The sequence below is a fragment of the Halictus rubicundus genome, chromosome 13 (genome assembly GCF_050948215.1).
Source record: "Halictus rubicundus isolate RS-2024b chromosome 13, iyHalRubi1_principal, whole genome shotgun sequence".
Lineage (NCBI taxonomy): Eukaryota > Metazoa > Arthropoda > Insecta > Hymenoptera > Halictidae > Halictus > Halictus rubicundus.
In genome coordinates this window covers 8,545,024-8,568,282 of record NC_135161.1, presented here as the reverse complement: position 1 = coordinate 8,568,282, position 23,259 = coordinate 8,545,024, and the positions used below count along the sequence as shown (strand labels likewise).

Here is a 23,259-nt window from a genome sequence, read left to right as displayed (position 1 = left end):
GTCCGGTGTGTAACGGTCTAAGCATTCCAAGAAGCTTGCAGACTTATTCCTTTTTGGGGGAGTTTGGTCTGCGAGGCGAACAGGTTCCGGGATATATTTGGATCCGAGCGAGGAGGGGATGTATAGCGACGTCCAAAACCGTCCGTCGACATCCAAACACCTCGTCCATATTCCTACCCCTCCTCCTCCCCCCGGCCAATACGAGATCATAATAAATTAGTCGAGACCGGACGCTTTTGCTGATCTCCCGGCAGCCAGATGCAGTTAGATTCGAATATACGAATTTTTTTTTCTTTCTCTTCTCTTTTGACATCCACCTTGATGTTCTTGTTGGACCTAGTAGAAGTAGAAGCCCTAGTGGACTATAACCCTGGGTCAGAATAGACCCCAAATTGACTAGCTCACACTTGAGATCACAATTTTTGTTCTAAGTTTATACTTTATACGAAGTAACATAGCCTTAGTTAGACGTTACCCGTTGTAATCCTGGGTCAGAACAGACCCAGGCCCAAGAATAAGCCTAAATTTCGTTAATGTAGGAAGGGGAAGGTGCCCGACGGTCGAGTACTTTGCTCCCAAGGCGATATCGCGGACGTTAATTCTGTTAAAATTGCTTAGTAACGCTAACCGTTAGTAAATTGCTTCGGTTGTCCCGGGTATTTATGCATTAGGAAAACCCATCGAAATAACGTTTGATAGATTGGACAGGGAAATAGAGGATTGCGGATAGTGGTAGACCGCCCGCGTGGATAAGTGTCCCTTCGGGTTGGATAAAAAAGCGAGATGTCGGCGATAATACAACACGGTTATCGAACTGGCTCGCGGGACGGAGAAAAATATGCATCGGCGAGAACCGTGGGGAATCCCCAGTCCCTCCAGTTTGTGCCGATGGAAATACCGGGTTCTGTGGCGACGAAAGCGCCTGCCAGATCGAGCAACCTTGGCCAGCCGAGCAGACCGAGACATCTATCTCTTAGTGGCCAAAAAGTCATTCATACTGGCGATACCGCCCACTCACGTGAACCACCACCGCCTTTATTTTCTCTTTTCTTTTTTCCCGCTTCCCTGCCGATGGACTTCCTCCTTCGCGAGCTCGTAAACTGCGTATTTTTAGTTTTTAATCTCTCGCCTAACGCGAAACACCGTAACGCGTTTCGGTTCTATGGAAAAGTGCGACGCAGAATGACGCGCGCGTCAATACATTCGATACAGTTCGATTTTTAACCCTTACTTTCATAGTAATGTAGAGAACGAAAAAATATTCTAGATAGATCACCTGATCTTTTTACACGTCATTCTGTCTCTTCAACTTGCCAAATTGACGCGACGATAAAGCATTAGAAGTTAAACATACTTGACGCGTAATTGCACGATTGGCAATTATTAGGTTCCTCTGTAACACGATTTAAGAATTTTTTTTTACGGTGCTGATAGAATACTGTCGGCACCAAATTAAATTTACTCGTCGGGAACTATAGGCATGTGAGGCTTTGAAAGCAGTGGGTCAGAACTGACCCGAGCATCGTCTTCGAAAGGTCATATGCTTATTAGACTGTGGATCTTTGTGCAAGAAACTTTCCGAGTCAATTCCGTGAGAAGTCGAAATTCCATTAAAATGAACATTTTTTTTTTAACAACTAAATAAGAAAATACTGTAACTATATTCATATATTTGTTCTCATAATTTCGTATTTCTGACATACATGCATAAAGTCCTCAGTCTGTGCATTATCTTCATAATAAATATAACATCGTTACAATGATTATGGCGCCGTTGTGTTCAATAGTTTCCTTGTAAACAAATAAAATAAATAAAAGGTCGAAGGAAACTGTTGAAGGATATTGGTAAAACAGCATCGACGTGATAACTCGTCGTTTCTGTTGACAGATTTAAAACCCTGTATCCATTGAACGGAGTAAGAACGAAGTATGGTTTACCGTTTGAGCAGAATCGCAGTGATAACGTAGGAATTATGTAAAACATATGCAACATGCAATTATGCAAATATATATGGTGCATGATCGGAAAGAAGTCGTGTAGGATGTACAGTGCCTCTCAAAAGTATGTGGACATTTTTTGTTTATTACTCTGACTTGAAAATAGTTACGACATTATTTACTAAATACGTAGCAATTAGTTGCCCCATCTATTTTTCTTTGGTAATTATTTAAAGAACTAATCCTTCGGAGATCTAATAAAAATTGTAATAATCCCCATGTCCTTGAGCCGACTAGGACAATATATACTGCAATTACTAATTACCAATTACAATCGGAATATACGATTGTCGATTCTCCCAAAAACACAATATTAATTCAGACCTGTTTTAAAAGGAACAATTCTTTATTACGATTCACTCTTTAAATTCAATTAATTATTTTGAACTGAACAAATTCAAAATGCGAATCGATTAATGGCCGACTGCTTTTATTCATTTGTTCCCAAGTGTTTCGGTCCAAAGTCCAAGAGATGGCGTCTCGGATCCATCGATCCACTCTCTGTCCTGCATTCCGCGTAGGACGTAATTACAAAACGTCGAGAGTACGCGTCGTTCAGGTATACAGTGCGAAATTGCGAAACGAGGTGTTTCGCGAACGGAACACGTCGTCGTCGTCATCTCGATTGATCTCGAACCTTGTCGGACATCACGGTCCTCGGTGTAGATAAAGTAGAGGGTGTTCCCCTCGAACCACCTCGAACGTGCTAGAAAAACATCGAACATAATCGAGAGGGAGGCGCACATCGCGAACAACATAGCCATATAGTTTCGCGACGATCAAGGAGCGGCGCTAGTTGTCCATTTCTGGAGCTTTCTGAATATCTGCGCCGGCTCGAGGCTGAACATTCCCACGAGTCATTGCGTATCATTGCCAGCGGAAAACAATAAGTCTCGAAAAAGTGAAACGAAACCGCCACGATTCGACGGTGAAGCGTTATGGATCAGGTAAACTCGCAAGCAGATATACACGCGGACGCTGAATTCGCGAAAACACTTTGTGTGTTCCTCCGCGAAACCGTTGATCGCGCACACACACGTTTATCTGTGAACGAATTGTTGTGCGCTGTCCTCGCTTCCCATAGAACGATTTTTCTTGAATGTTCGATCGTTGCGACTCCACCAGGTTCCGATCTCCCTGTCTCGCGAATAACAAAACTAAGTCGTACGTCCGCGGTCATCTACAATAACCGTAAATTTTCGCGATGTTTCTCGAACCCGATTTTTACGAGAGATAACATGCTATCACACGTTCTCGATTCACGTCGCTGAAATGTTACGATGCGATTTACAGGTTAGTGGGATTAAAGAGAAAGGGAATATTGCTTTGCAAGAAGGAAAGATCGAGGAGGCTATTCAACACTACACGGAAGCGATAGCGTTAGACAGCTGCAATCATGTGCTCTTCAGCAACAGATCAGCTGCCTATGCCAAGGCAGGCAAGTACGAGCAGGCTCTGGAGGATGCGGAGGAGACCGTGAACTTGAATCCTGAATGGGTCAGAGGTTATTCTCGCAAGGGAAGTGCCCTTGCTTACTTGGGTAAGTACGACGAATCTATCGAAGCTTACAACGCTGGCCTAAAATTGGAACCGGACAATGCTCAACTCAAGAGCGCACTGGCTTCGGTGAAAGCACAGAAAGCTTCTGCTGCCACAAACATACCAGCAGACTTTTTTACGAAACTACCGAACTTCCAAGATCCGAAGGTATATGACGCTCTAGATTCGCTGATGAAAGACAAAAACATTCTTAAAAATCTCAAAGATATGATGGGCACACATGGGGACGGAGGGGAAGAGCCGATGGACACAGATCCTCCTCAGCCTCCGAAATCTCAGACGCCTAAGCAAGATCCACCTAAACCACAGAAAAAGGAGGAGGACAATTTACCTCCTGAAAAGAGAGAAGCGCTCAATGAGAAGGAATTGGGTAACGAAGCTTACAAGAAGAAGAGTTTCGAAGAGGCTCTCGCACATTACAACAGAGCCATAGAATTAGAGCCTACAGAAATCATTTATCAATTAAACGTGGCGGCGGTATATTTCGAACAGAAAGAGTACGAGAAATGTATCTCGCAGTGCGAGAAAGCCATCGAGGTAGGAAGAGAGAATAGGGCCGATTTTAAATTAATAGCGAAAGCGTTCACCAGAATCGGTCACGCGTATAAGAAAATGGAGAACTGGAAACAGGCGAAGGTTTACTATGAGAAGTCTATGTCTGAACACAGAACGCCCGAGATCAAAACTCTCCTCTCGGACGTAGATAAGATCATCAAGGAGGAGGAAAGAAGAGCGTACATCGATCCGGAGAAAGCGGAAGAGGAGAAGGAGCTTGGTAACCAGAGGTACAAGGACGGCGACTATCCCACAGCAATAAAACATTACACAGAAGCGATAAAGAGAAATCCCGACGATCCGAAATACTATAGCAACAGAGCAGCATGTTACATGAAATTAGCAGCGTTTGATCTCGGATTAAAGGATTGCGATAAATGTCTCGAGATCGATCCGAAGTTCATCAAAGGATGGATCAGAAAAGGGAAGATCCTGCAAGGAATGCAGCAACAAGGAAAAGCCCTGAATGCCTATCAGAAAGCGCTCGAGGTGGATCCCAACAACAAGGAAGCGTTGGCGGCGTACCGAACTTGCGCGGTCTCCTTTAGTTCTAATCCCGAAGAAGTCAGAAAGAGAGCAATGTCGGATCCGGAAGTTCAAAGCATATTGAGCGATCCGACCATGAGACTTATTTTAGATCAGATGCAAAGCGACCCCCGTGCTCTGCGAGAGTAAGTATTACATTATATTGGTGCCAAGTACGGACGTAACGCGTAGAGTGTTAATCTTATCTCATTAATATGTAAATGTTTTCGCTTTCAGCCACCTGAAGAATCCCAATATAGCAGCGAAGTTGCAGAAACTGTTGGAGACGGGTCTTATCGCTATTTATTGAGAACGAAAACTTTTGTACTTGTGCATTGCTCTGACATTTCATTGTCACCAAGTTCCTTTGGTATCAAGGAAAAGAAAACCATGCCGTTCATTCTCTTTTTATTATGTATTAGAAATACGTTATTCGATCGTGCAGGCCGCTTAAACGATGTATTCATTGTACCTAGTTTTTACTTCATAAGCGCTACACATTTGATTCAAAAACGAAAATAAAGATACTGTAATTGATGTTGTAATAATAAAACAAAAGAAGGAATAACAATAGCGATAACGACGTAATTATAGGACATACTTCTGTGATTTATTTAATGTCGGATTTCAATATAAAACTGCTTTTTGAAAGTTGGCGCTTATTCGATCGGAATCTTCTTAACATTAGAATTTCTTTAGGTTTCCTTGTTTAAAAATCGCTTCGATCTGTACAAAATGTATCTGTGGCATTACAAACGAATAAATCACACGTTACTTTAATCGGCGGACTGCGCATCTTTATGCTAATTCCCATTCTAATTTTGCGGAAGTTAAGAGAACAATTAATTACTGAAAGATTTCCTCCGGGTGGAAATGAATGCATCAAGATGTGTAGTCTATCAACCCCTAGCCGTTAATCAACTCTTCAATCAAAATAGGATGTTATTCGTCAGTTATCATTAGATTGCGGATTTTGTGCATTCATGGCAAAAATAAAATAGGTCAGATACAAATGAAGACATAAACGTAACTATTCTCGATTTCTTCAAATTGTCAAAAAAGAGTGAATACATTTTTCTTGAACTTCTGTTCGCTGCAATTGACTCGAAAAGTCTTTATTTCGTCAAAAGATCCGCAGTCTAGTTATCAATACTTAGGCATTAAGATAGACATTTTAGGAAATTATAGAGCATGAAGAGGACCTAATTAGTTCAGGTTGAGGTTCGTACAGAGGGTTCATCCTGGTTCAAAAGATCGTGGTCAACACAGGTACCAAGTTAACTGTATACGTGTTGCCAACGTTTCGATTGCAGCGATACCAACGATCTGTAAAAAGGAATACAATTCCAACGAGGAACGGTAATTATGTATCACCGCATCGTTCCCGTCCGAGTTGTATTCCCCCTTCGCCCCCACGGAACAGCCTGTAATATTTTCATTCTCCCACGATTTAAATCCCGGTCGCTGCACATAGATGTGCGGCTTGATTACAGCGCGATCTATCGCCTCTTGAAACTAAAGCTGCTCGCGCGTGTCTCTGGCTGTGTGGTACGAGTGAAAGAAGTAGTCCGTGCACGTACAGGGTCTCGTGAACGAGACAGCTCTACACAGAGACACGGGAACGTCGGTTTGGTGCGGTCGGTGTTTGAGGGCGTTGCAGTCGACGCATTCGCAGAGACCACGACAGATTGTTGGCCCCGGAGCGAAACGATTGGAAAAACTACGGTCCAGAGATCGAACGCGAGCGAATCGTGGTGTACGGGTAGTCCGGTATCCTCGGCAGGAGAACGGCGGTGTAGTGAGCCGGAGAGGAGAATAAATAGAGAAAAAGAGAAGAGGAGAGTAGGAAGAAGCGCAGGGCGCTCGTCGCACCGTATACGAACCTGATCCATCCTGAAGCGCGGTGGTCCGCCGCGCTGGTGGGCCTAGCAGACGACATGTTGGCTGCAGGGAGCACCTCGTCTCGGATGTTTCGGCCGCGATTTACCTCGGGGATTCTTGAGTGAGGAGACCTGGCGAACGTGGTGAGGACCGAGGCGCTGGGAGGATCGGATAGACGGACCCAGGAAGCAGAGACCGCTCGAGGGTGTGCGTGAGAGAGGGCACACCGTTGGGTTCCCCGAGTGGTGGTTGGTGCTGTGGTTCTCATCAACGAGAAGAGAGGGGTAGAGAGCGAGAGAGAGAGAGAAAGAGAGCGAGAGAGTGAGAGTAAGAAAGAGAGAGAGAGAAAATAGGGTGAGGGGGAACCCGGACGAGCCCTCGAAAAATCCAGGAAAATCCAAGGATCAAGAAAGGAAGCGATCCGGGGATCGTGAGGATTCTCCTCGCGGCTCCAGGAGGGGATATTCAAAAGTCTTCCTTATCTACAGAAAGAGAGAGAGAGAGAGAGGAAAAACCGGAGAGGCTAGCTAGCGCCTAAGCACCGGAGCCGATCTATTTTAACTTCTCGTTGTTCTGGCCCGAAAGGTAGTAGGGAGTCGGTGGTAGGCGAGGCTGAGGAGGTTGTGTTCTGCTGGTGGTGTACGGCGAGGAGGACACGCGACCGCGCCGTGTGCGGCGGTGTCTTCTGCTCCTGCTGTGGCTGCAGGAACGACAAACGGAAGCGGCCGACAACGATTTCGCGTGTGTACCGTCTATCCCGTGTTCGCAGCGAGGCGCATCAGACGATAGTGCACGTCAACCTATTATATCCCAGTCCCGGTGTCTCGCTCCCACCTCTGTCTCTCTCTCTCTCGCGCCTCGTGCTTACTCCCTCTATCGCAACCTGCCGACGAGTGTCTCTCCGCGGCCGGTTCTGGCCCAGTGTTTGAACCGAGAGATTCGTAAGTGGCCGATACAACACAATAACTTTTACGTACATATATAGCGATATATATACATACATATATATATATGTACATGTATATATAATATACGTTTATATATATATATATACTTACACACATACATACGTGCACACACAGGGACAAATCGTGCGCGGGTTACATCGCCTGTGACACACACCGAAAAACTCGCCGCTACATGTCCGCCACGTAACGGAGCGGATCAATTAGTGACCAGGTGTCACACACCGTGCGATCGTTCGAAGGTAGACAGAGACAGTGGTGTGTGTGTGTGCGTGAGTGCGTGTTCGGATCACAGTGTACATCCCCGTAACATTTTTTTTTTCTATAATAATCAACGTTGGACCCAGCGCAGCACCGTCGCCGACACAGAGTGTAGCTATGGTTTCGCGGGAGACAGTGAGAGAAGCCGTGATAGTGAACGTGTGAGGTGCCCGAGGATATAATTGAGAGAGAGAGAAAAAGAGAAAGAAAGAGAGAGAGAGAGAGAGAGAGAGAGATATTGTATATACATATATACATATATATACCGTGTACGGTAGTTCTTCTGGTGTACAGAAAGGGTCTAGGGATATAAAGAGAGAGAGACTCTCTCACACACACACCGGGTAATATAGAGGCGGCGGGTGGCTGAAAGAGAGAAGGAGATAGAAGGGAGAGAGAGAGTCAGAGAGCCAGAGAGAGAGAGAGAGAGAGAGAGGGAGACGTCGATAGAAGGTCGAAGGCTCGGAGGTGTAAGCGCCCGACGGTGATAGATTAAGTATCGAGTGACAGACAGACAGACAGCCGGGACGAAGGAACGAAACGGACCTCTTCGTGGACGTCGGGAACGGGCCGAATCACTCGAGGGAGAGGGGTAGTTTTCCTCAGCGTTCTCTCTCGTGCGATCGAGAACGAGATAAACAAGCCGGCTCCGTAGAGCTCTGCGGCCCTTCGACGGAGAGGATTCGACCGGAAGCCGAGATCCAACGTCGCCGGAGAGGGAGAGAGTAAGAGAGATAGAGAGAGGATAGGTGTCTCTGTTACTTTTTTCGCGCGCGCGCGCGCGTGTGTGTGTGTGTGTGTGTTTTTTTTTGTTTTCTTTGCGAACGCGGTGACAAACAGAGAAGCAACAGCAGTGGAAGGGAAGAGCGAAGAGGGCGAGCCGCGCGTGTCTCTCTCGTGGTGTGTCATGGGGTGTTTCGGCAGCCAGAGCAGCAAGGCCAGCCAGGATGACAGCAAGAACCAGAAGAGGCGCTCCGATGCCATCACCAGGCAGTTGCAAAAGGACAAGCAAGTGTACCGGGCCACTCACAGGCTTCTTTTGCTCGGTAGGGGATCAAGCCTTTTTTCTTTTTCTTTTTCCTTTTTTTCCAGAGAGAAAGAGAGATCTCGATTTTTATTTAGGATTTCAAACCGATACTCCCCGACCAACCCCCCGCCCCCTGTCCCCCACTCTAGCTACCCCCGTCGGTAATCCGCCCCTCTCGCGATGCAACATGTCAATGGTCGACACAGTGGCCGGGGGGAGGGAGGGAGGTTGCGCGCTATTATTGCCCGAGGGGTACGCGAACCAGCATGGAGATCGAAGATCCACCTTCTCGCGACTCGATCGGCTAGATCATTCGAACTAGAAATTATCTATTTATGATCAATTTTATACATTCACGACAAAAACGAGGAGCAACGTCGAGTCGGAAAACGATTGTAGAAGCTCAAAAGTATTGTTATATTCTTTTCTGCAAGTTAACACATGGATCGCGGGACCCGGGTCCGTTCTGACCCGGTATTTTAACGGCACGAGCAAAATCGGCCGCGATAAAAAGACCAATTAAGTAAAATGGCATTAGAAATATATTAAAGAAAAATTCTTGAACAACAAGGTGAACGAAGGAGGTCAATTTCTATTTCGCAACAGTTTGAGATAGACAATTTTTATTTTTCACGATCCGCAATCTAATGATTGAAATTGATCTTTTCGAAATTCATCTAGGCTCCGCCTTGCCGAGAATTTTTCGAGAAAGTATACTGTAAATTTATAAGTTCGGTGACCACTGGTGTTCATGGTGTTCGAACCTGTTTTCAAAGTTTCCGGATATATCGTCGAAGTTTCCTAGTTGTAACTTTGAAGAAATTAATTGGAGACTGAAATTTTCACGCCTTCGGCGCGCACGTTCGGGAACTATGGTTGCGTTCGATTCTTTACGGCTAACCCGTTGGTTATTCTAACCGGGTGAACCTGGTACGGGTTGCCTGCCGCACGGGACGGTTATTGCTTTTTTTATACTGCATGAATGTTCTTCCATACTACATATTGGGATAATTAAATTTTTTATTAGAAGCGTGACCAACGAGCGTTGGTAATTCACGCGAAATTTATACGGTGGACTACACACCTCTGGTACAAAATAAACTCCCGATGGTGGGCGAGTATGGTCGCCTTTAGGGGTGACTATAATCATCCTGACGAACGGAAGGGTTAAATAGGGGTGTCTCCGTTGAAATTAGTTCCCTTGGGACTTGGAGACCGGCTTTCGAATTAACGTTAAATATCTATAGTCGATTGATAATTTCGACTTTAGGGGACGCGAGTTGTTACCGCCCCTTTTCGAGGAGTTGACTGCCCCACCCCCTTCTTGTTGGCTACCCTCGATATTTTTTATATGATAAAGAAGCGATCTATTCCCGTAGCGAAGCATTCATTAAAGAATGGGTCCATTCAAGGGACACAAATTTAAGATCCAGAGACTCTGTGTGATTCTCTCTCGATCGAACGATCGCGTGATCCTCCAGTAGGCAAGGGCAAAGCCAATGTACCAAAAGGGTGTCGCATCAGCGTTGCAGTTAATTCTGGCTCGAGTTCCGTTGCATGGTTCGAGTCATTGTTCCCCGTTCACGTATTCGATCCTGCCAGCTATACAGGGTGTCCTAATCCAGACTACGGGAGGATTGTGAATATTCCAATTCTTTACTTCCTCATATTCCGAATCATTTCGATCGCATTTTTCTCTTATGTTAATAATAAATTTCAGCGTCCCTCAGTCTCGTTCCAATCGCAATCTTCTATAAAAAAAATCGCCCCTCTCGATTCAACCTGTTGACCGTGAAAAATTCTCGTTTTTCCTCCTCGATCCTATCTTTTTATATTTCTTCGTTATCCTCGTCTGTTAAAACAGTCCTGGGCTTAGATTGCCCCACGGGGCAGTGCTCCAGCTCCGTAGGAGTCGGGAGCACCAAAGCCACGCCTACTCGGGGCATTGCCCACTCAGGCGTCGGGGTAATTACTCTTTTGACACTGTCGATGCTGAACAGGCAGGATTTCTTCTTTCTTTCTGAAAGAATGACTACATCATTCTAGTACCCTAGACTGTGTTATTAAAATTACAATTTAATAATTCAGTGCCAATTTACATTAGAAACAATTTCAAGCTTGATAATACGTTTTGATTATTATCATTTTATATCGATGATATCAATATTTCATTCATTATAGGAACCGAATCATTTAATTTGAATTTAGTTCAATACCATCTCCATCTTCGGGTCCATTTTGACCCAGGGATGCGATTGTCCCTCTAAATTCGAATTTTCTGCAGCCACAGTTCTCCTGGTAAATTAAAATCTTTTTGTCTACGTTTCAAGAGTAAAGTGAATTAAAATCTTTTTATGTAGATTTCAAGAGGATCCGGAGAAAAATGGAGAATGTTAATTTCAGCGATTGTTGAGTCGAGAGTTTTGGAAAAATAAATCTTCGTTCGTCCGGTGAAATAAATGTCGACGTCGCCTCTTTTTCCCGCGGTCTTCGATCCGCACAGCGGATTTACTTCTCAAAAAGTAATTCTGGTTACGGTTCGCCGAAAGAGCAAAGGTTGCTGCGAATATTTCATGTGCACCGTCGAAAACCACCGACGTCGCGACGACGCACACTGGTTTAACATGCGAGCTATAACTCTCGGCTAAATTATTTTCATTCCCACATATTCATGCGACTTACTTCTGTAAGCGAGCGAGCAGGACGTCAGAGAATCAGACAGATTTCTCTAATACAATAAGCTTTCCAAATTTTCGTTCGCGGGGTTCATTCACAGAAATTGTTGACACGTTATTGTTCCCAATGCAGGAGTTCATTTAATTCTTCAGAAACTTAATATTGTGGTAAAAATTGATTTTTATATCCATTGAGAAAAAGAAATATTTATCTTCTTAATATAACTTAATATTCCTCTCAATATAACTAGATTGCGGGTCTCTCTGCAAAATAAAACCCGTACGCGTTAATTGCAAGACATAGGAACCAAATAGAAATGTATTTACTGGTATTATATTTAATTCTATTGAGTCGTAAGAAATGTTTCAAATTGCAACCAGCCATTTCTACCGCGACTGCATAAAAACAGAATATGATATAATACGTAATATAATTTTGTGCTTTCTAAATAAACCCTAGATACTGTATACTATTAACTAATTTTAAACAAAACTTGAGGAGGTCTTTCGTTGTTCAAATATCGAGAAAAAGAAATATCTGTTTGGTCCCGTGTCTTATGGACTAGCCATAGTGAAACAATTGGCAGCACAAACAGTTTACTCCATCTTTTACAGAAAATCGTCGCGAACACCTTGCAACGTTAATTGCATTTTGGACCACGGTTGCACTGTTGCAAAATTGCACGTGGAATCTGCGGTCTCGATTTTCGGCAGGAACAGGTCGCCGGTTCTCTGAGAGAGAAAGAGAAAGAGAGAGGGGGGAGAGAGATAGAGAGTATCGCAATGCTCAGCGGCGCGTAATTCAATTTTATCGATTATCGTACTCGCCGGCGGCACCCACGAATATCCATCGGCTCACGTTGTACCCTTTTCGTGCGCTCTCTTCGTCTCCTTCTTCTCGTTCTCCCGGGGTCTTTTTCACAGAGAGCAAAGAGAGAGGGAGGGGAGGGAGAGGGAGAGCAACATGGTCGCGCGCGTGCGCGTTCAAACGCACACACTCGCACGCACACATCGTGTCCACTTATCGCGATACTTAACCCAACACCTAACCATTACCTTTTCCTATTCTTCCGTTTATGTAGGTCGTCGTTCTAATTCGACCGTGGATGTGTGTGATCTTCCACGTGTGTATGTATGTTTATGTGTGTTTGTACGTGTGTATGTGTGTGCGTGTTACGTGTGCTCCCCGCTCCGCCCCCGCACAGTCGAGCGAAGCAACAGCTGTTGCTGCATTGTTTCCCTGTCGTCCTCCACAATTACGATCCGACCAGAGAAACAAATAGTGTGTAGGGGGCGGGGGTGGGGGTGGGGGGCGGATGGACGAACGAAAATGCCTAACTTTCCGTGCATGATCGACCGGAGAAAAATCGACTACACGAGCACTATGCTGCCTGGTTTTGACGTATCGTCTCGACGGAAGCCTTTGAAGTTACCTGGTCTTTTTTTTCTCTCTCTCTTTCTCTCTTTGTTTCTCTTTATCTTTCTGCTGTCGATCGCGAACCAAGTGTAGAACTGTAGCGTGATCCATTCATGAGTTAGAACTTGTTGATCCTGGTCCTCGGTGTATTGCCATTTAATTCCACCGACTGCCAGCATCCCCAAAAATTCGATGAAGTCTAGCTTAGTCAGCAGTTTTTTAATATTCCTTATGCTTTGAAAATAAGTATGATTAATGCAGGCACAGTAATTGGCTCCCCCACTGAGCTGGTGATTTTTATGCAAAATTGTTCCCATCGATTGCAAGAAACGGAAGCCAAATAAAAATTTCGCCCACCCTTTAATGAGTTTGTTAGGCTAAAATTAGATCACTGATATTCTTATTTAGTGTCATTGATAGGTGCCACAAATAGATGAGAGCTAAACAATTCTTTTAATCTGTCCACTGCTCTAAATTGCACCAACTCGTCAAAACTGCATAAAATCTGCAGTCTGTAATGGACCTGATTACTGTCGGGGTATCAATTATTTTGGGGGTACCAATCACTGTGCCTATGTTATACTTATTTTTAACTGATTTTAATGAAAAAATTTAATATCTCTTTATTAATATTCGCAGTAATTGGTACCCCCACAGTAATTGTTTCCCCCTACCCTAGATAGTAGAATATCTTTCTTTCCTAATTGCATCTGCTAGTTTTTTCTCATAAATGCAGAAAACCCGCAGTGCACATTTATCAAGTTCTGGCGCATCGGTGTTCAGGGGAAGTAGAATTGGACGATCATGATCAGACGCCGAGACGATTCTCTATCCAACGGGACGCGCACTCGATGAATCTGCGAGTTCGATTTTCTTAAAAATGAAACCTTGCGAAATTGCTTGATTTATGGTATTGTGATCGTTAATGGCGTCTCGGAGTCGCCACTCGAGTGCAAGGGGTTAATTGGATGCAATAAGATCAGTGATGCACGGTCTATACACTTTTCGTTTACGTGAACACCAGTTTCTGATTATTCTTCCGCCCACTCATTTTAATTACGACTACGTAAAATCCGCTATCATTATAAAAACAATATAATCATTCAGGTCTGACTAGTTCTAGATTCGAAAAAAATTTTTTACGTCTGCACGGGCCTGAATAAACGAAAAGTTTGCGGTCTATACAATCCCTAAATTTGCACACTTTTTGCAAACTTTTCCGGAACTTTCAATAACGGTTCGGATCATCTGTATTGAGCGTCGCAGTGTTGTTTACATCTAAATTAGCATAATAAGGACGTCGGTCCTCAAGGGCTTGGGGAAAGAGTGGGGATTGGGTACCTTTTAATAACCGTGTCAGTCACCTCGGAATCTCGAAGCAGAAAGGGTCTCGTTCTTGTAATATTCAAATTTCTAACAAACATACAACCAGCTAATTAAGAGCACACACTAATATATTTATTTCAATTGTTTCAGGAGCGGGAGAATCCGGGAAAAGCACGATCGTCAAACAGATGAGGATACTGCACGTTAACGGGTTCAGCGAAGCGTAAGTTCCATTTTCAAAAATTCAATATCCTCTAGATATTTTGTGGATCGATCGCCGATAATAATTCGCGATTAGCCTAACTCAGTTCACTCAAATTACGAAGCATCGTACTAGGGCCTTTCTAAAATTCTGTACAAATTTTCTCAGGTACCTTTAAATATGCCATTTAAGACTAAACAGTCAGAGGCAATTAAAGAAACTTGATGTTTGGAATTATCTAGCAGTGGAGTGAAAGTTGTATAGAAATTCCGTTGGGGTCATGGGAGACCCCCAGTTAAGGGTTAACTCTACCGATCTGTCTCTTAGGCAAAGTTTAGGAGAAAATTTGCATAAAATCCGCGGTCTAGTAATCGAGAGTCTTTCCTCCCTAAATTGAGGAACACAGGTGCGATTTCCTATATTCAGGTGTTTCCTTTCCAGCTTCCATCTTTCGCAACGTGATTTCCGTCGGGGAGCTCGCGAGAAATCAGGGATTTTTGCGGAAATCTGCCGGGAGACGACTCGTTATCGTTAGCAGAGATCGTCGGTGTATACGTGGAGAATCAGGAGCAGCCTAGATAGGATGAGAACGACGTGCAAACAGACGGGTCGGCCCGGTTCGTGTGCGTCGTAAATTCTGTCTGCCTCTTCCGGCGCCGATAACGCGGCTGAAACACGCCTTATTGTTACGTTTCGCGCGGCGATTCCGTCTCCGTTCGCGGAATTTTATTTTCGGCGAGATAGAGACAGAGGGAGAGAGAAAGAGAGACAGAGAGAGAGAGAGAGAGAGAGAGAGAGAGAGAGAGAGAGAGAGAGAGAGAGAGACTGTTTGTATCGTCGCGACGCGATCGGGAACGGTCTCTTTTTTCCACCGTTGATTGCCGTCACGACTACTAGGAATCGTTACGCGGACGATGCGGATTTCGCAATTGTTTATCGCGGAAATGTACCCGGGCCGAATCGCAACAACTTTCGGGGTACATTACGCGAGTATCCACCTTCATCTATCAATCCTGTCAGTTTTGTTAAGAAATCTGTACAGTTCAAGATTTGCGAGTGAATTTTACAACGTCAGCTGCCGTGCCAACACCCGCGACGCTCGAAACTGGACTTTAGTAATTTTTTCGGAATGGAAAAAATTTTTTATCGAAAAATTGTTATATACATTTCAAAGTATGCACTTCCATCTACTAGTCCTGTAAATTTCGTTAGGGAATCTATAAAATTAACGACTTGGCAACCAGTTTGATGAGACGATGCTTCGTGCCATCACTAAGAACACTGCACAGAGTGAGTTTTGGCAATTTTTCCGGGGCGGAAAATTTTTTCATCGGAAATTCACGATATACGTCTGAACGTACGCACTTTCGTGTATTAGCTCAGTAAATTTCGTTAGGGAATCTGTAAAATTAACGACTTGGCAACCAGTTTGATGAGACGATGCTTCGTACCATTACTAAGAACACTGCACAGGGTGAGTTTTGGCAATTTTTTCGGAGCGGAAAATGTTTTTCCTCGGAAATCTACGATATACATCTGAAAGTAAGCACTTTCATGTATTAGTTCAGTAAATTTCGTTAGGGAATCTGTAAAATTAACGACTTGGCAAGCAGTTTTATAAGATGATGATGCTTCATGTCGTCACGCAAGGCGCTAAAAAGTGAGCTTTGCCAAAGTGTTGGATATTTCTTAGAAATGGCCGCTCCTCGCACTTGTTGGAACACGGTTCTCTCACAAGTCATTTTTCTCGAGAGCTTTAAAAATTGCAGTTCACGGTGGCCTGCAAATGTTCTCGAATTGCGAGGTATTGAATTAAAAATAATTATTTGCTATAATTACAAGTGCGAGTGTCAAACACTGTGCTCCCGGTACAGTGCCAGATTTTCAAGTATTTATTGGAAATAGGAGGTTTTCGTGCTCGGCACACTTCCGACTGCGATGCTCTCTCCTATTTTTTTCATCGAAGCATCACCCTTTCCGGTTGCACCACGACGATCGCCGCAGTATAAACAACTTGTCCCAAAAATAGCAGCACCGTCTCGTGTCTTTTTCACGATCTATTTGCAATCTTTGTATACCTATCGCGGCCGATGTATATTTGATAGGACTGCGGGGCGACCGCAGCGGGAGCCGTGCCGAAGAATAGAATTCGATTTTCGATAATTTTATCGGGTGCACCGAAAGGTGAACAGGTCCTGCGATTACCTACACACAGCCGCACGCGCGCACACGTACACACACGTACGTACACAGAAGGGAAGGAGAGAAAGAGAGAGAGTTAACTTGACTGGTATCGTCCCTCGCTAGTAATCGGGGAAAATCGCTATTTTCGTAGGCGTCACAGAGGGAATCGGGACCTCGGCGTTGTATGTGTGTTCACCGAATTGGAGCCGCCATCGAGCACCGGCGGAGAACGTCGAAAATTATTTATAATACTGACGCCGTTAGTCACCAAAGAAATTAATACAGTCCTATTTTTGACGATCCTCTAACTCGCCAGGTGATCCTCCGATTATTCCGGGACGGGGACGAGGTGCAACAAGCTTCCAGCGATCATGCTGCTACCGAACCGAGTCGTTGCTAGGCTTGCGGATCTTTATGCAAAGTAAACATTTTCCGCGAAATAGAGCTTCGCCAATTTTTCCAGCGAGGGGAAAATTTTTCATCGAGAAACTGTTATATATGCTTCAAAGTGTACACTTTCACCTATTAGTTCTGTAAATTTGGTCGAGGAATCTGCTAAATTAAAGATTTGGTAGCCACTTTTATAAGAGGGAGTGCCACACCTCGGTCAGGAGGGTGAAATGTGAGCTTCAGCAATTTCTTGTGGGGAGAGAAAATTTTTTATTCAAAATCTACTATACACATATGAAAATATGCACTTTCATCTATTAGTTCTGTAAATTTCGTTGAGAGATCTGCAAAATTAAAGATTTGGCCGCCACTTTTATAAGAGGGAGTGCCATACCATCGGTCAGGAGGGTGGAAAGTGAGCTTCAGCAATTTCTTGTGGGGAGAGAAAATTTTCTATTCAAAATCTACTATACACATCTCAAAATATGTACTTTCATCCGTTAGTTCTCTAAATTTGGTTGAGAAATCTGCAAAATTAATGATTTGGCAGCCATTTTTATAGGAGGGAGTGCCATACCATCAGTCAGGAGGGTGGAAAGTGAGCTATAGCAATTTTTTGTGGGAAGAGAAAATTTTTTATTCAAAATCCACTATGTACATCTGAAAATCTGCACTTTCATCTATTAGTTCAGAAAATTTAAAATAAAAATTGTCTGCATCGTTTCCAAGCAACAGCGTGTCAACTTTAGTATTTCTTTCCTGTTCTCTTAAATTTTAAAAAATTTTCTATCGCCGCAAATTGCGGCTGATCATTTTCGTCACAACGTCCGCAGTCTATCGAATAAAACAGGCTGCCGCGAAAATAATAGAATCGCGAAACGATCGCGAATGGTAACCTGTATTAGACCGCGACTGTCGTTCGTGATCTTTCTGAAGCATGTAACAATACCTCCACGACGACAGAAGCCTGGCACAGGTATCACCATGAGACGATAGCGTGGGAGAATGGAACGAAGAGAACAGACGAACACGTACTTCCCACATACTCGCGAGAAAAAACAGGCTTCCTCCACGGATCGATCGATCGCCGATTATCCGGCAGAGCCTCCAGTTGTCTCGAAACCCCGACGGTAACATCGGTACACCCTAAGCTGGCTAGTTGCCTGCCAATCTAAAATTACCGAGAGATTCCGGGAAAACCGCTAATAACGACAGCGATCGCTATAGTACGGATCGCGACCGGTCGCGGGTTGGTCAATCGCGACCGGTCGCCGAACGATCTCGAGCTTATGACACTTCGTGCGCGCTTCCGGTGGCCATTGACGACTCAAATTGGGTCCTGACTAAGTTCTTAGATCAACCGAGCTAATTATATAATGTACACGGTTTTTCCAACGCTCGATTTTTAGCGATCTTCGCCGATTTTATCTTTACAAGCGAGTGACACGAGATTTTGATTGGTTAAAGTTCTCGTGGCGGTCCTGCCCCTTTTATTTTCCATGATGATGTATACTAATCGTGCTTTCTCTTGTTCTTGCGCAGGGAGAAGCGGCAAAAAATCGAAGACATCAAGAAGAACATCAGGGACGCGATACTGGTGAGAATCATTCTCTAATGATTATCTGACAGACTTAAAAAATTCACCTTTTACAATGAGCGTAGGCAGAACATCGTACTATCTTTCTCCACGAAGTTATGCGAGTTCAAAAACCCCCAATTTTCTATTCCCAGACTTTGAACGTTGCGGAGCTGTATAGCATGTGAAAGCTAAGAACCGGACTACTATAGCACCGAAAATACTGAAAAAATCAAAACTCGCGTGAGCAATGTAGGTCGAAAAAATTAAAAAGTCATCCTAGTCTAGTACCAAGGCAACAATCATAAAAAGATTTATTTCTTTGACTATAGTAAAGGTTTCTTTTTGCGGTTGGTTTAGCGATACGCCAAAGAAGGCAACAAGAGGTCCTCCGAATCGGCGAAATCGGTTGCCATCTTGTCCGAGAATACCGGGCGATATTTAACGAAATGCGCTGAATAATTCACGCAACGGTGTACCGGCGCAAACTGGATATTTTCGGATCGAGTCATTTATCGCTGAATCAATACCAGGGCTTTTCTTCCCCGCGGATGTTCTCTCTCGAACTCGATCAAATCTTCTCCGACTTCGGGGTAACACATCATTCTTGTTTATCGGCTGCTGTGAATAATAGACCGAGTTCGAATATCCCCGGTCTAACTTCGATTAGAGTGTCGGCTCGTTAATTTTGCTAAAAGAGTCTATAGGAGGAGCTCGAAATTTTCGTGACTCAACTGTTGATCGATCACTTCGTTCCAATTTTTATCGAAAAGTATGTACGTCCCGGAGTGTGTAGTTTTATGTATCACTCATGTAAATTTTGTTGAGATATTTGTCATATTTTATGATTTGGCAGCCAATTTTGTAACCTTTTTGACTTTAGCCATTTTTCGGGAGAGGAAAAAGTTGTTTATTGGAAAATTGTTATATACGTTTTAAAGTATGCACTTTGATCTCTTAGTCCTGTACATTTGGTTAAGAAATCTTTAAAATTAGAGATTTGAAGGACAGTTGCAGAAGACGATGATGCGTCGTGCACGCAGGAGGCTGCAAAGTGAGTTCTGGCAATTTTTCCAAGGCGGAAACAATTTTTAAGCAAAAAATTGTTATATACGTCTCGAAGTATGCACTTTCATCTATTAGTCCTGGAAATTTCGTTCAGAAATTTGTAAAATTAAAGATCTGGTAGCCAGTTGCACAAGACGATGTTTTGTGCCATCACGCATAAGGCTGCAAAGTGAGCTCTGGCAATTTTTCCAAGGCGGAAAAAATTTTTAAGCAAAAAATTGTTATATACGTCTCGAAGTACGTACTTTCATGTATTAGTTCAATAAATTTCATGAAGAAATCTGTAAAATTGCCACATCTAGACTTGGAATATGACGTACTCTCAGCAAACGCATAAAAATTTGCACAAAAATCCGCAGTCTATCCCAGTTCAAGGGCAGTTGGTCAGTCCCCGATTAATATTCCGGAGTGTTCGTCTTCTTTTAAGCAGAAAACCGCGTCGCTTTCGTTTCTCGGAGCTGTTTCATCGTCGATTCAGCTCGAACCCATCGCTAGCCGTGAGAAGCGTGCAAACGTCTGTCTCGCCGGTCGTAAACGGCCGTAAACTCTCGGGACGAGACGAGTCGAGACGAATCGAGACGAGACGAGACGAGACGAGACGAGACGACGAGCGTGCCGTCATCAATTTGTCGTTCGAGGCCGCGTTTAGATACGCGTATCGTGCGTAACCTTGCCGATCGCTTCCGTATGCCGGCCGAACATAATAGACAAGTTTCCACCGTGACGCCCCGGGATTACGAATGCGACATTACCGGAACGATCAACAAATGAATTTCGATGATTATTGCCAGCCGCCGTGTGCCGGTAATCGTCCTACCATTAACCACATTATGAAAAACGCGATGCTAGTCGCGTGACGAGTCGCTTCTGTTTTGCATTGTCGAGTGATCCAGATACTCGAGCCTCGAGTTCGATCGTTTTATCATATTTTTACAACTTAAAGTATCGACTTTCCACCACTGTCAATTTCGTTGAGATCTGTAAAATTGATGATCTGGCAGCGAATTTACTAAGAAGTCCTGTACCATCAATCAGGACGATGAGAAGTGAATTTTAGCAATTTTTTGTGGAGAGGAAAAATTTTTTATTAAAAATTCACCATATACGTCTTAAAGTATACACTTTCATCTATTAGTCCTGTAAATTTGGTTAAGAAATCTTTAAAATTAACGATTTGGCAGTACATTTTATAAGGTGATGATTCATGCCGTCACACAGGAAGCTCTAGAGTGAATTTTGACAATTTTTTCTGGAGAGGAAAATTTTTTTATTGAAAAACTATGACACACATCTCAAAGTACGCACTTTCATCTATTAGTCCTGTAAATTTGGTTAAGAAATCTTTAAAATTAACGATTTGGCAGCGCATTTTATAAGGTGATGCTTCATGCTATCACACAGGATGCTCCAGAGTGAGCTTTGACAATTTTTTCTGGAGAGGAAAATTTTTTTATTGAAAAACTATAACATATATTTCAAAGTACGCACTCTCATCTATTAGTCCCGTAAGTTTCGTTAAGAAATTTGTAAAATTAAAGATTTGACCCAATTTTTACAACGCTGACCCATTTCTCTTACTAATGCACCAAGTCCGCAGCCTAGAGATCGCTATTGCAAGATGTAAAATGATTGAAAATCGTCATAGGTTGGAGGTAATGGGAGTTAGGCAAGAGTACGGAGAGATGGAGGGTCCGGTCTGATAATTTTCTCTTTTTTTCCAGACGATAACCAGCGCGATGAGCACGCTAACACCACCCGTCGTTTTGGAGGACCCGGCGAATCAGAGCAGAGTCGACTATGTCCTGGATGTCTCGTCCTCCACAGACTTCGATTATCCCCCGGTGAGTCAGCCAGACCATTTGTTCCGCGTGCTGTGCTCCATCTTTCCCCGGAGCCTCTCTCTAACACGATGAAAAATGCGTCCACGCTGTGTCGACGGTCTCTCTTTCTCTTCCACTCTCTCTCGAGTGTCTCTACTCAATGAAACCGTACCGGAGACGGACTCGATGCGAGAGAGGCCCGTTTAGACGACAATGGAGGCCAATTTCGACGGATTAATTTCTTTGTTTTACGCTGTTCCTAATCCATCGCGGCATTCCATCGACGCCCCTGTGCGTTCTCGTATTTAAAACAGCGGACCGCGTTCTTGGACCCTCGACAATTGATTGGTTGGTGCCATTGTTTCCTTGAGAATTTTTCTTGTTACGAAAATGCCGAGAAATTGGATCCGGGATCTCCCGACGATTGCTCGGTGCTATTGTTTCTTTTGATTTAATTTTAAATTGCTTTCCTACTGGATGTGCCAGGAAACATAAGAATTTCTATGCAATGTAAAAATTGCAAGACACGGAGGCCACATAGATATTTATTTCCTTTCTTAATAATGTTATTGCGTCGGAAACAATACGACAGTACTGTAGCACTTTTCGCTGTTCTGTACTCGATCATTTTTTTTAATAACTGCGTAAAATCCGTAGTTTAGTAGTTTCCGTAGTTTTGGCCGCTAATTGAGAGCCTCCTTTTTCACCTCCATTGTGCAGTTTCTCGCGAACACCGTGCGAAACGAGAATTTGCTCGCCGTAGAATGCCACAGAATGCCTCGTTTACAATGTTTACACAGCAATCGCACATGTTGGCGCGATATACGCTGTCTCGGCTATGATGTGCTGCGCCATTCCTCGCGCGTGTTCGCGCACGCGATCGGCTCTCTGTGTGTTCCCCTTCCGAGAGAGAGAGAGAGAGAGAGAGAGAGAGAGAGAGAGAGAGAGAGAGAGAGAGAGAAAGAGAAACTCGTTCGGTGGAAACTGTGCCGCCTGGTAAATCGTATCCAGCATTCGCTTTGTTTCGGAATCGTAAAATATATCTTAAGACCACACAGAACCTAATAAAGAGTCGTTAATTACCAGAGCGTGGCGAAAGGAGAACGATGATTCCAGTAAATTCAATTGTTTGCTGCTGGAGGATCGGCTCTGATCGTTTTCTTTATTGAAATTGGGTGATGAGGTTGTCGAGGTCAGATTGTTTGAATTACAGTCTTTCTACTCCCATCGTCACATTGTACGTTGAATAGACTCCGCCCACATGGTGTCACTATTCACCAGACAATAGAAAACATTCTCTTTGTGTTCGCCACTTCAAAGTAGATCTAAAAGAGTCAAAGTCAAGGAAATATGTTGGTTTTATTGGTGACAATATTTAGTAAATTACAGTATTTCTATTGCCAGCATCGTATGGTGCATTGAAAGGCGCGCCCCTTAAACTCCGCCCACACAGCATCATTATTCTCCACCCAATAGGAGAAAGTCTCTCTGTGCTTTCCACTTCAAACTAGATCTAAAAGATTCAAAGCCAAGGAAATATCTTTGTCTTGTTAGTGACAATATTTAGTAAATTACAACATTTCTATCCCCACCATCGTATGGTGCATCGAGAGGCACGCCCCTTAGGCTCCGCCCACACGGCGTCGCTATTCACCGGCCAATAGAAAAGAGTCTCCCTGTGTTCCTCGAACTAAATCTCAAAAAGATTTTAAGTCAAGGAAATACTGATCTTGTTAGTGACGAGGCTTAGTTACTATTTCCAGTTTTTCTTTCCCCACCACCGTACCAGAAGCCACGCCTCTTGACTCCGCCCCGAGAATCCTACACGC

The 23,259-nt window shown here is 43.8% G+C and overlaps 2 protein-coding genes across 2 annotated transcripts in view; both read left to right on the top strand.

Moving 5' to 3' along the window:
* Nucleotides 1-2,505: 2,505 nt before the first annotated feature.
* Stip1 (Stress-induced phosphoprotein 1) lies at nt 2,506-5,418 on the top strand. Its single transcript, XM_076799791.1, has 3 exons — nt 2,506-2,945; nt 3,292-4,784; nt 4,876-5,418. Exons 1-3 carry the CDS (start codon nt 2,937-2,939, stop codon nt 4,946-4,948), a joined length of 1,575 nt encoding a protein of 524 aa, XP_076655906.1. The 5' UTR covers nt 2,506-2,936; the 3' UTR covers nt 4,949-5,418.
* A 770-nt stretch (nt 5,419-6,188) lies between these two features.
* Nucleotides 6,189-23,259, top strand: part of Galphas (G protein alpha s subunit) — a 37,954-nt gene continuing 20,883 nt past the window's right edge. The window contains exons 1-4 of the mRNA XM_076799797.1: nt 6,189-8,791; nt 14,341-14,413; nt 18,509-18,563; nt 21,332-21,451. Of these exons, the coding sequence (XP_076655912.1) occupies nt 8,653-8,791; nt 14,341-14,413; nt 18,509-18,563; nt 21,332-21,451 (387 nt within the window). The 5' untranslated portion in view covers nt 6,189-8,652. The remainder of the gene's footprint in view (nt 8,792-14,340; nt 14,414-18,508; nt 18,564-21,331; nt 21,452-23,259) is intronic.

Excerpts from the sequence above, each read along its gene's own strand:
- Stip1 (XM_076799791.1), top strand. Across the intron at positions 4,785-4,875 it reads GACCCCCGTGCTCTGCGAGA|CCACCTGAAGAATCCCAATA; the intron begins GTAAGTATTACA and ends TTTCGCTTTCAG.